The 13,038-nt window shown below is 38.5% G+C and overlaps 2 protein-coding genes across 10 annotated transcripts in view; one reads left to right on the forward strand and one right to left on the reverse strand.

Moving 5' to 3' along the window:
* The window catches only part of METAP2 (methionyl aminopeptidase 2), a 43,417-nt gene extending 35,627 nt beyond the window's left edge, over positions 1-7,790 (forward strand). For 2 of the 3 annotated variants that reach the window (XM_035257343.3, XM_035257344.3), the window contains exons 9-11: positions 3,901-4,004; positions 4,799-4,914; positions 5,605-7,790. In XM_035257343.3, coding sequence (XP_035113234.1) covers positions 3,901-4,004; positions 4,799-4,914; positions 5,605-5,857 — 473 coding nt within the window. In that variant the 3' untranslated portion in view covers positions 5,858-7,790. The remainder of the gene's footprint in view (positions 1-3,900; positions 4,005-4,798; positions 4,915-5,604) is intronic. The other variant, XM_078337091.1, reaches the window with a different exon arrangement.
* A 429-nt stretch (positions 7,791-8,219) lies between these two features.
* The window catches only part of USP44 (ubiquitin specific peptidase 44), a 34,245-nt gene continuing 29,426 nt past the window's right edge, over positions 8,220-13,038 (reverse strand). For all 7 annotated transcript variants that reach the window (XM_035257339.3, XM_035257338.3, XM_054238754.2 and 4 more), the window contains 2 exons: positions 11,689-11,894; positions 8,220-10,220 (listed from right to left, as the gene is read on the reverse strand). In XM_035257339.3, the coding sequence (XP_035113230.2) occupies positions 10,021-10,220; positions 11,689-11,894 (406 nt within the window). In that variant the 3' untranslated portion in view covers positions 8,220-10,020. The remainder of the gene's footprint in view (positions 10,221-11,688; positions 11,895-13,038) is intronic.

Here is a 13,038-nt window from a genome sequence, read left to right on the forward strand (position 1 = left end):
GGAATTTATGGGTCTGGAACATGGTCCTTCTGATTTCTAGGTTCACTGCTAGAATGAACAGAATCTATTAGTTCCAAATTCGTGACTCTTAGGTCAACTTGGAGTATAAACTGTAGTAGTCTGCTTGAAGACTACTTCTAGAATGAGTTATTTCTCTTTTTTGAGAATTTGCTGAAATTTTTGTAAATTCTGACACCAGCCAACACATATGCCAGTGTCCTCTCTTTTTCCTTTCATTTTCTCCTAATTCTACAACTTGTTTGGTATGTGGTCTGCCTTTCAAGGTATAGTAGGTGACAATTTGACTTGATGTTTATAGTCACTACATAATAATTCCAGCCTGCAACATTGGGATTTTTTTTTTTTTTTTTTTTTTTTAAGACGGAGTTTTGCTCTTGTTGCCCAGGCTGGAGGGCAGTGGCATGATTTCAGCTCGCTGCAACCTCTGCCTCCTGGGTTCAAGCGATTCTCCTACCTCAGGCTCCCGAGTAGCTGGGATTACAGGCATGTGCCACCACACCCGGCTAATTTTGTATTTTTATTAGAGACTGGGTTTCTCCTTGTTGGTCATGCTGGTCTTGAACTCCCAACCTCAGGTGCTCCGTCTGCCTCAGCCTCCCAAAGTGCTGGGATTACAGGCGTGAGCCACAGCGCCTGGCCGCAACATTGGTATTTTTCGTATCTATCCTCTTACCTCTTCCACTAAGCAAATGTAACATTTAGGTTCCATTATTTCATTGCCCCTCTTTTGATGCCTGTTATTGTATTGATCAGGGTTCTTAGTTTGAGGCAAAATCCATTTTAATAGTTTAAGCGGAGAGGATATGAAAAAATCATGATACTAGGAAGATGAAGAAATGAACTCTGTTGAACATTCAGAAACAAATAAAAAAAGCACATAGCACAACTGGGCCATCAAAGGAGTGCCTTAATCTCCTTTCATCAGGAAGCCGTAGAATTAAAAAGTGATTGTTACAAATTACTGGCCCCAGAATTAGCCTGTGCTCTTACAATCTGCATAAGTAAAAAATGAATTCCCGTGTACCTTCATTCTTCTGTATAACTAACATGTTAGGTTGGTATGGCTGAGAAACTTTCTTAAAAAATGATTGGCTTGTAAGGGTCAGTTTGCAAGATTTGAATTTTACAATAAGCTAGTTATTTGTCAACCTAAATAACAAACAGAGAGAGGCTCTCTAAAAGAAAATTATGTTTGTTTGGAACTAGAGCATTGCAGTGGGAATGCCATAGGAAACTTGTGCATATTCAGGGAGGTAAAGAAGGCAGAGGTTTTTAAAGACAAAAATGAGGGTGACATAATTGTCCTTGGCTCCAAAGACTGATACTAAGAGTGACGCCAGTCCGAGGTTGGGTGAGTAGTTGTTGGGCAGATGTCCTTGAAGAAGTTTTTTGGTTTTTTTCCCCAGAAGTATTTTTTTTGTGGAAGGTTGCAGTGGTCTTTGTGCAAGATTATGGTTTTGGTAGTCATCTTCACTATCAGGCATACAAACACGAGAACTCTCTCTTCATGGCTTTCCCTAGCTCTGTTTGTCAGAGTTTTCTTAACATTACCGCCTCCATTTTAAGTCTGACAACTTTCACACATTTATATAAGAAGGTTTTTGTGAAGAGCGAATTGAGTTTTCTTGCTACCCCACTAAGTTTGTAACATACTTGTTCATTGCTTCAGACGACTTAATTCCTCTCTAGAAGAAAGGTAGCTCATACTGAGGATTCTAGCACTATAAACCTAGTTTTTTGTTTTTTGTTTTTGCCTGAACATAGCAGTATACTGTTCCAAGACAGGCCTAGATTTTTTAAGCCCCTCCCCCTGCCTTGTTTTTGAGATTGGCCTCCCTCTGTCACCCAGGCTGGAGTACAGTGGTGCCACCCAGTTCACTGCAGCCACCGCACATGGCCATTTTAAGCCCTTTTTTAAAATTTGAAGTAGTAACAAAATATACAAGGCATAAAAACTCAACTTCTCAATTGCAAAAGCTGTGTAACTTCACTCATCAAGAAATAGAATATCACCAGCATTCCAGAAGACATTCAGTCTCATTTTCTTAGTCCGTTTTGTGCTGCTACAGCAGAATACCTGAGACTAGGTAATTTATAAAGAACAGAAATTGATTTCTCACAGTTCTGCAGGCTGGGAAGATTGAGGGACCGGCATCTGGTGAGGGTCTTCTTGCTGCATCATCCCATGGCATTAGGCAGAAGAGCAATGAAAAGTGTGAGAGAGAGAGCAAGAAGTGATCAAGCTCAGGCTGGGCGTGGTGGCTCATGCCTGTAATCCCAACCCTTTGGGAGGCTGAGGTGGGCAGATCATGAGGTCAGGAAATTGAGACCATCCTGGATAACAGAGTGAAACCCAATCTCTACTGTAGTCCCAGCTACTCAGGAGGCTGAGGTAGGAGAATTGCTTGAACCCAGGAGGCAGAGGTTGCAGTGAGCTGAGATCGCACTGCTGCAGTCCAGCATGGGCAACAGAGCGAGACTCAGTCTCAAAAAAAAAAAAAGGTGGTAACTCGTTCTTTATAAAGAACCCACTCCTGAGATAATAGAGAGTGGTGCCTCCATGGCCCAAACTCCTCCCATTAGGTCCCACCTCCCAACACCATCACATTGGGGATGAGGTTCCCAATACATGAACTTTGGGGGATACATTCAAACCATAGCACCAATACACTGCTTTCCATTTACAGCAGCCTGCCTTTAGTGAGCCACTATCTTGGCTTGTGGGGTCAATTTGCCAAGTCTTAGAGAACTGGTGATGATGTCTGAATTTTAAAATGTATTTAGCTTATCAGCACTGTAAGTATGGAAGGATTTGCATTTGCTTTTCTTTATGTCTTTGCTACCCGATGATGCATCTCTAAACAGTAGTTTTATTATGCTTAATTTTGAACTATTATAAATATGGAATTGTATAGTATGCATGTAATTTTGCCTTTTTCTGCTCATTTTGTCTTATTCCAGTTGTTTTAACTGGAAAATAAAACTTCTAGCAGTTTGATTCCAGTTGTTAAATGTATTCCTAGCTTTTTATTTTTATTGTTGAATATTATTCCATTGTATGAATGTGCCACAATCTGTATTTCTGTCATTGCTGTCCAGACAGTGGGGTTGTTTAGATTTTCTTTCTTAATTATTGTGTCTCAGGCACATAGATTTTCTTTTTGAACATTTGAAATGTTGATATAAAGTTTTATAATACTGTCATCTTAACAGTATCTTTCACATTATTTTTTGGTCCATAACAATACAAATATGTATTTTTTATGTTTCTAATTATTTGTGTACACGGCATTTTTTTTTTTGTTAACAGTACCCCTTAGATGACCTCCCTTACGCCCTTAATCCTGTAATTCTTTCTTCCATCCTCCTAGTATTTTTGTTTTGTTTTGTTTTTGAGATGGATTGTCACTCTGTTGCCCAGGCTGGAGTACAGTGTCATGATCTTGGCTCACTGCAACCTCCATTTCCCTGGTTCAAGTGATTCTCCTGCCTCAGCCTCCTGAGTAGCTGGAATTTATAGGTACCCACCACTACACCCAGCTAGTTTTATATTTTTAGTAGAGACAGGGTTTCGCCATGTTGGCCAGGCTGTTCTCAAACTCTCAGGTGATCTGCCTGCCTCAGCCTTCCAAAGTGCTGATATTACAGGCATGAGCCACAGCACCCAGCCTATTTCTAGTATTAATAACACTGCAACTAACTACATTTTATATTCCACTAGATGCCAGTTTATATTTAACTACCTTAATGTAAGGTTATTTAGTAGAGCCATATCTGGTTTTTGAATAAATGCTTGAACTCTGTACCAAAATATAAGAGATCTGTTTTTGCTTCTTGAGATCCCGAATAACTTCTATTTCCCTATTTTTTTAATAACAGTGAAACCAATCCGTAATCTAAATGGACATTCAATTGGGCAATATAGAATACACGCTGGGAAAACCGTGCCGATTGTGAAAGGAGGAGAGGCAACAAGAATGGAGGTATGCGTGGCACTTTTTGCTCCCATGGAGGACATTTTCCCTTCCAAGCAAAAGGTCATGATAGTTAAGTGTATAGTTATACTGACCAGAATTAGCTTATCATCCATATTCACCCTGCCAGGAACTGGGCCATTTGAATAATGTGGAAATTGTGTATAGTCAGCCCTAAATCAGTTGTGAAAATTGGGTTTGTGAAAGGATTATTTATTCAACATTTAATGAGTATTTTTTGAGCATTCCCAGGTGCCAGTTTCTTTTTAGTAGGTTCTACGGGTAGAGATGTGAACAAAATTCATAGAGGGAGGCAGAAAGACCAAAAAGTGCTAAGGAGATAAAGCAGGGCAAGGCTAGATAAGGACTGCCAGAGGCTATTTCATCTTGCTACTTACATCAGGTAGGGACTTCAAGAGATGGTGATTGTTGGGCAGGCTTGGTGACTTAGGCCTATTAATCCCAGCACTTTGGGAGGCCAAGGTGGGCAGATCACCTGACATCAGGAGTTCAAGGCCAGCCTGGCCAACATGGTTAAACCCCGTCTCTACTAAAAATACAAAAAATTAGCTGAGCATGGTGGCACGTGCCTGTAGTCCCACCTACTCGGGAGGCTGAGGCTAGAGAATCACTTGAACACAGGAAGTGGAGGTTGCAGTGAGCTCAGATCACACCACTGCACTCTGTCCTGGGCAACAGCGCTAGACTCCATCTCAAAAAAGAAGAGAGAGAGAGAGAGAGATGGTAATTACGGTTCATTCTGAATTTTTCTTCTCTCCCCTTGACCCTTACTTATTTTTAAGGAAGGAGAAGTATATGCAATTGAAACCTTTGGTAGTACAGGAAAAGGTGTTGTTCATGATGATATGGAATGTTCACATTACATGAAAAATTTTGATGTTGGACATGTGCCAATAAGGTGAGAGACGATTAATTTTATGTGGCTAACAAGCATCTCTTCTGAGTTAACAGCATTTTAAAACAATGTGACATACATTTTTAAAACGTATATTCATGAATGTAAAGTTCTATAGCCCAACAATAAGAAAAAAATTAGCTTGTTAAACATTTTAACTGAGAGTAAAAACTACACACACACACACACACCTGTTCTCTTCAAGTCTGGTTTCTGATAATCATAAATGTCAGAGATTATTTTGTTAGCATTCCTAGGTTTTTTTCTTAATATTTTCCCTTTGGTAAACTTCCATTTACAATGTCTTTCAGTTTATATTGAATTTTTTTAACATTTGGAGAAGATGATTGAAGTCTGGATTTACATCTTTTATATGCAAGTTGTAGAGCTTCCTACACACAAAAGGAAATTTCCATGATAATACCATGTAGCTAAGTCTGTACTGGGAATGTAACACACATGCACAGACACGTAAACACAATGAGATGGCCACCAGCTGGTTTCCTATTCAGCTGCCATCTATAATTAGGTATGGGCTATTCTACATTCTGGCTTTTGATTATTGAAAGAGCAACAACAAATATTTTTGGACTTCAACTACAAAGACACAGCTAAGGTTTGGGCTTTTCTTAATGAGGGAAATGAATTTGTAATTCTCTAGCCAATAGTTAATCTTGGATTTTCTCCTCTTAGGCTTCCAAGAACAAAACACTTGTTAAATGTCATCAATGAAAACTTTGGCACCCTTGCCTTCTGCCGCAGATGGCTGGATCGCTTGGGAGAAAGTAAATACTTGATGGCTCTGAAGAATCTATGTGACTTGGGCATTGTAGATCCATATCCACCATTATGTGACATTAAAGGATCATATACAGCCCAATTTGAACATACCATACTGTTGCGTCCAACATGCAAAGAAGTTGTCAGCAGAGGAGATGACTATTAAACTTAGTCCAAAGCCACCTCAACACCTTTATTTTCTAAGCTTTGTTGGAAAACATTATACCAGAATTAATTTGCAACATATCTGTTTTAACAGTGGACTCATGTAATACTTTCATCCATGTTTAAAAAAAAAAAAAGAAGGAAATTGATCAAAGGTAAACCGTCTAATGTGATTAACCAAGGAAAACGCTTTCAGGACTTTTAAATGTTAACTGTTTTCCCCTTCCTGTCTAGGAAAATGCTATAAAGCTCAAATTAGTTAGGAATGACTTATACGTTTTGTTTTGAACACCTAAGAGATACTTTTTGAATATTTATATTGCCATATTCTTACTTGAATGCTTTGAATGACTACATCCAGTTCTGCACCCATACCCTCTGGTGTTGCTTTTTAACCTTCCTGGAATCCATTTTCTAAAAAATAAAGACATTTTCAGATCGGAGAGCTACATCTCAATGTCTGTGGTTATAATTCTGGACAGGATAGATATCTAAACTTAACGTAGAGAAATGCAGAGAGATTTATCTGAAATGTAGGCCTCTACACAGAGACTCTTCTGGCATAGTGGCTAAAACAAGATCTACACATGCATAAAGAGGGACAATCATCTTTTCTTAATAAATATACAGCTTTAGGAATATTTCGCCATTCTCTATAGGACGGATTAGTCCTTGTCTTTTTTTCCCCTGACATTGGAAAGATGTACTAACTGAAACATGACTTAGTAGGAACATTGTGCCAACTCGAAACCTTGATTTAGTAAAAATCTCAATGTTTAGATCCTTTGTCCAGTGACAGTACTTATCAGGGAATGTATTCAGCTTGCTCAGAAAACTAAAAGAGCATTAAAGCCATGAAAGCAAAGAAGAAAAAAAACTTTCCATGTTTGGATCTTGTTCTAGTTAGAAAAATTAAATTGAAATTATTTGGCTTTTTCATTCATGAGGCAAATGCCTTAGTACCTTGCCCTTTGACAGGTTTGTATTCTTCACATTACTAGTGGTATTTCAGGAAGCGAGGTTACAGTTACTTTCCTTTTAGCGGCTAAGTGTATTAAGTTGAATGTAACGATGATAATATTAACTTGTTTGAACTGAGGCCCACTACTGATTCTTTAAGCAGTTGCTTGAATTCTTATATGTAAATAATTTTATGGGAATGTTCCATCATAATTTCTAAATTGTTTATATACCAAGGTAGCCTTAATTTGTGTATGTTTCAGTACAATGAGATTTTATTGCCTCTGGGATGCTGTTTAGTTTGTGTTTTGTTGAAAGTTTTTATCATAGGAAGAGAAACCTATGACTTCTGTACCTAGATCATGTGTTACATTAAAAAGCTGCTCTTTCAGCATTAGAGCTATAAATGAATGTTATCTTGTGGGGAAACAAACTAGTTTTTAGCTGTATGAGCTGTTTATTATGGTGCTAATGTTCAATAGCCACATTTTACTAATTTCTCCATTTTCTGTGATGCTGTGGCTAGCAGCAGAGCTCACCAGTTCATGCCTGGACATACTGTCAGGGCTGGGCCCTCCAGCTAGCTCCTTTGGGGTTGAGTCCGTATCTTTTTGATGTGGAAGTATAAGTATCTTGATTTCTAAACCCAGGAATTTTAGAATTGGCCTTTATGAGTGAAGAGACTTTTGGAGCTTTTAAAGATCTTGGCAGCCGTGATCTCAAACCAATTATGAGCTCCAAGCCCCCTTCCCAGGTAACTGTTGGGAGCAATGGCATCACTGTATGCCCTTGTAATGGCTGGAAGGGACATGATCTTGTAAATAGGAAAGCTGTCACTTAAAATTGTATTGTTTGCATATTAGCCATGTATCTCTTAAAATTTTGTTATGTTACAATGATGTACCTTATTGGCAACAGATTATTAGTTTGATGTTTAACAATAGTGCCTTTAGTAAATTATTTTACAACCAAAACATGTTGTTTTTTGTTAGATCAACTTAGCAGAATGTAGATGTCCATGTTGAGCTTAATATACATAGTAAGAAATCTTAAGTTTCTGTTTATTGTTTAGGTTTTAATTTTATCATTGGTATTTTGAGATGTTTTTACAGCCAGTTTAGGTTCATACTAAAATTGAATGGAAAGTACTACAGATTTCCCATGTGGCCCAATAACATCCCCCTCCTTCAGGCCCCCCCCATGGGTGTTAGTTTTAATGGATTACAAAGTAAAGGGTTAAGTCACTTTCTTATATATTTTTGTATTGAAATAAGTACAAGCAACTATACCATTACAAATAACATAGTTGATGACTTTTTAAGAATTCCATTAAAATTACATGCTAAAATGTAAAAATGACATTTTTTAAATAGTCCTTGAAATTAGAAAAGGCTAGACTCCAGTAACTTGACCACATAAATTTTTAATGAGGTATTAAATGTGTAACAGTTGAGGTAACAATTTGTATAGGTATTACGAACAATTTTGAACATAGCCAGTTATTTTTGGCACAAATGATTTGTCTGTTCAGTGATAAAGTCTCATTGCACTTCACTATCAGCTAACAACTTATTTTGTGAAACTTAAGAAAAATTTACTGGTAGAGATCTCTTTCAAGTCTGTACTTAAAGATGAACTAGTGGTGAACAGCATTCTACAAGATAGTATCTTTCACTAAGACTTCAACCTGCAAATAAACCCACTTTAAAAAAAGGATAGGCCAGGCGCAGTGGCTCATGCCTGTAATCCCAGCACTTTGGGAGGCTGAGGCAGGCAGATCGTGAAGTCAGGATTTCCAGACCAGCCTAGCCAACATAGTGAAAGCTTGCCTCTACTAAAAATACAAAAAATTAGCCTGTCATGGTGGCGGGTGCCTGTAATCTTAATTACTCAGGAGGCTGAGGCAGGAGAATCACTTGAGCCCAGGAGGCGGAGGTTGCAGCTAGCTGAGTTTGTACCACTGTGCGACAGCGGGACTCCATCTCAAAAAATAAATAAATAAATGATCTTCCTGTGGTTACCACTGAGCTTAGATATTATATAGCTGGTCTACAGAGATTCATTAATTCTACCCTCTCCGAATAAGATAAGTTAGCAGCAACAGTACTTTAAAGAGTGACTCACACTGTATTTTTTTAATGCAAGTTTAGATAGCTTTTAATTCCTTTTTAAATTCTCGGGGCCAGTGTTGAAGAGACACATAATCCTAACAAGAGTAAGTAATCAAGCTTTAGTTATTTAGGAGAATGAGATGCTAGACATATAGTCCAGTAGCCAATTTTTAAGTTACCTTTTCTGCCCTATAATTACTTCTCTTTAAGACTCTTACTCCTTTGAACTAAAAAATATATATGAAGTTTTAATGTCATCAGACATTACAAAATGAACTCATGCCCAAGGTAAACTATTTGAATAACATCATATGCTGGTTTGCTGAATTCAGACATTTTATGATTGCTTTATTAGACTACTGCACAACTGTTTGCTGCCAGACCAAAATCATAAATCCCAGCCATCATTTTTTTTCATGTCCATAGTTCCAAAGTTCACTTAAATATACTATTTGTAAAGCTGCCATTTTCATGTATAGTTTGACTATGCCAAGTAAAGAGCAATTACTAAAACAATTTTGGGGTTACATTAACCAAAATCATGTCTATTACAAGGCCTATTAACACACAAAGCCTCAGAAATACCAATGAGTGTGACTGATGAATATTTAGGTGATACCTTGATATGTCACTTCAGTAACTCCAAGGGGCAAGGGAATTTCAATATACAAATGGCCTGAAAGAAAGACTATTAGTGACCGAAGTAGAGTCTAATTTTCCATCTATTAATTTGTATACAAAATAGCTGAAAAAGATAAGTGTATACAAAATGATGCCATCTGAACTTCGTTGGTAGAAGACTGCACAAATTCATAATCTGAGTCCATTAAGACATAAAAATATGAAAGAGTTAACATCAGTCTGAGGTAAACACCAAAAGTTTAAAACTCCAAGTATTTGAAAAAAATATAGTTACCTTCAGTTGATATACACATATTTATACTTTGGGGGAAAAAAAGTTTTGTTGTAGTTAGTTACAAAATGTATAAATGTAGTGTGCACTGATTCATAAGAAAAAAATAAGCTTAAAATGGTACAACAGCCCTTTTTAAAAGAATATATATAAATCACAGAAAGCCCCAATGTCTTTGGATCAGCTAAGGATTTCATTAGAAGAAGTATCAGCTTCTTCATTGGGATGTTGGCTCCCGGACAGGAGCTCTGGAGGCAAAAGTTTAGAATGTCCATTCTCAGCAACTCGTTGGGTATAAAACAAGATATAAGCTTGGGCCTTGCATACTTCATCCATAGTGCACATGCTTAGCTTGGAATCATTGCAGTGTACCCAGAACCCTAGAGCAAAGCACAGAAATATGTTTATATAGGGACTTTAGGAAATTCTAGTATGAAAGGCACTAAGTTTGAGTGAAAATTAAACTTTTTCTCAAGGGAAAATAATTTTCTAGCCAATTTATTTTTCTTTTATTTAATGAGAAATATAAACTGGGCAGTATTACCCTGGAATTATCTACCTTTATTTTAGAATTAGCTTGAAGTTTACAGCAAGCATCTGACTGATTAGAGTACCTGACACTATTCCTTGTGTAAACCTACCAGTTAATGCTTTTGCCACTAATAATACAGGCTGATCATCCCTCATTCCAAAATCTGGCCGGGCATGGTGGCTCACACCTATAATCCCAGCACTTTGGGAGGCTGACATGGGCAAATCACCTGAGGTCAGGAGTTTGAGACCAGCCTGGCCAACATGGTAAAACTGTGTCTCTACTAAAAATACAAAAATTCAGGTGTGGTGGTACACACCTACAATCCCAGCTACTCTGGAAGCGGAAGTTGCGGTGAGCCAAGATCACGCTGCTGCACTCTAGCCTGGGTGACAGAGTAAGACTGTCTCAAAAAAAAAAAAAAAAAAAAAAAGCAAATAGTATACAACTAACTTGGCAGCTTAATGTTGAGTTGCCTTGGTGGATTAGCTGGGCTTCTTATCCTCACTTCTCTTTTTCTGTTTGGGGTGTGTGGGGTTGAAGGTGGGAGATGGAGGTTCATCCTTTGTTCAACAGTAAGTATCAAACGGGGAGGTAAGGCTGGGAATGGTGGCTCACACCTATATTCCCAGCATTTTGGAAGGTTGAGGTGGGCATATCACGAGGTCAGGAGGTCAAGATAAACCTGGCTATCACAATGAAAGACCATCTCTACTAAAAATACAAAAAATTAGTTGTGGCACGAGGGTGTAGTCCCAGCTACTGAGGAGGTGAAGGAAGGAGAATCACTTGAACCCAGGAGGCAGAGGTTGCAGTGAACCGAGGTCACACCATTGTACTACAGCCTGGTGACAGAAAAAGGTTGGGGAGGGCAGGGGGAAAAAAATGAAATCTCAATCTAATCACTTTTGCTATAACTATCCTAGAAGGCAGAAAATAAAAGTGAGTTTTGTATGTTAAACTTGAACGCAGTGTTTGTTCCAAGTATCTGTGATCCCCCAGTTCATTAGGTGCCCTATTTCTTTAACAAAATTAACTGAGGTAAGCCATAGGATCTGCTCTTCAAAGTGTGTCTTCAACACTCACTTTTAGTTAGCAACAAGACTATCCTCGTTACTATGTCCCTCCAGCCCTTAGTCAAAAGTACTACAAAACGAGAATATATTTGATGCATAAACTCTGATTTTTTAATACCTCCAGAGGTATTCTCCCTAAGAAAATAAGTGGTCCAGTAGCTTTATGATTTAGTAGTCAATTTAGAAATCATTAAAGGCTGAACTCCAGCTTCCAAGATAAAAACTTTTTCTTATCCATACCTCCTTCAGAATTATAGCAGTAGGCAGTGTAGTGCCCTGAGCCAAATCCTTTCCCATGGTGCATCACCACCGCAGATAAGTCATAGATAAAGCATTCCGGTCTGAGGGATTTCAGGGTCTCCCTGCAGCAATAGGGCTCCATGTTTAAGATTTCCTCAAAGACAACATGAACACCAATCTTCTCTCTGTTACTGCGTCCTGACCACCTGTGAACAAACCAGAGTCAAATTATCAACACAATTAAGGGAAAATAGCCATGTACTAGGTCTAGACAGTTGTAACAGATGACCCCAGGCAGCATGGAATACAAATCATATATAAAATTCTTTCATTGCTGAAGTTGGCTATACGTGGAGGAATTTTGGCGTATTTTGCCTTCTTTTCTTTAGATAATAGTAGGAAAAAAATACTAACTTTTGGAAAAGTATTGCCTTATGGCATTTACCCTCTAACAAAAAGTCAAGGCCATGAAAGAGTTGGGTTTTGTTTCGTTTTGTTTTGAGACAGTCTTGCTTGCTCTGTTACCCAGGCCGGAGTGCACTGGCGAAATCTTGGCTTACTGCAACCTCTGCCTCTCAGGTTCAAGCCATTCTCCTGCCTCAGCCTGCCAAGTGGCTGGGACTACAGGTGTGTGCCACCACACCCAGCTAATTTTTGTATTTTTAAGAGATAGGGCTTTACCATGTTGGCCATGCTGGTCTTGAACTTCTGACCTCAAGTGATCCGCCTACCTTGGCCTTCCGAAGTGCTGAGATTACAGTTGCAAGCCACTGTGCCCAGCCCACCAAAGGGTTTTTAATTCCTTATTGTCTTGCCATGGTGTGAAGAGGGTTACCCAGATGGGAGACACAGTCTGGATCCTTCTCGGCCAGGTATGGAGGAAAACAAAACAGCGCACTTCTAATTCCTCACAACACTTCAGAGATTTTCAGAGGAAAAAAATAGGAACTGTGTCCCCTTGCTGTGTGTACATCAGCACAACTGCCCATTAGTGACAGAACTCAAAGAATGCCCTTATCCTGTCATTTTCTCAGTCTGTTGGTCATATTTCCCCTGACTGGATCTCAGCATGACCACCAGTGTGTTTATCAATACGCATAATGAGTTGGTGCTATCAGGGGTAAATACTGTAACGTGGTAGTTCAAGAGATTATAGTCCAGTTTGGGGTAGTATGGTACAGAGACAAGGCAGACAGATTAAAATACAGTAGTAAAGTACTAAAACATGAGCTTCAGACAAGTAACAGCAGGTAGAGAAGGGAGAGAGAGGAACATAATTTTATGATGAAAAAAATACATGTGAAAATGCTTGGTACAGTGTAAAATGATATGGAACTAAAGGTGAACCAT

Source organism: Callithrix jacchus, chromosome 9 (genome assembly GCF_049354715.1).
Source record: "Callithrix jacchus isolate 240 chromosome 9, calJac240_pri, whole genome shotgun sequence".
Lineage (NCBI taxonomy): Eukaryota > Metazoa > Chordata > Mammalia > Primates > Cebidae > Callithrix > Callithrix jacchus.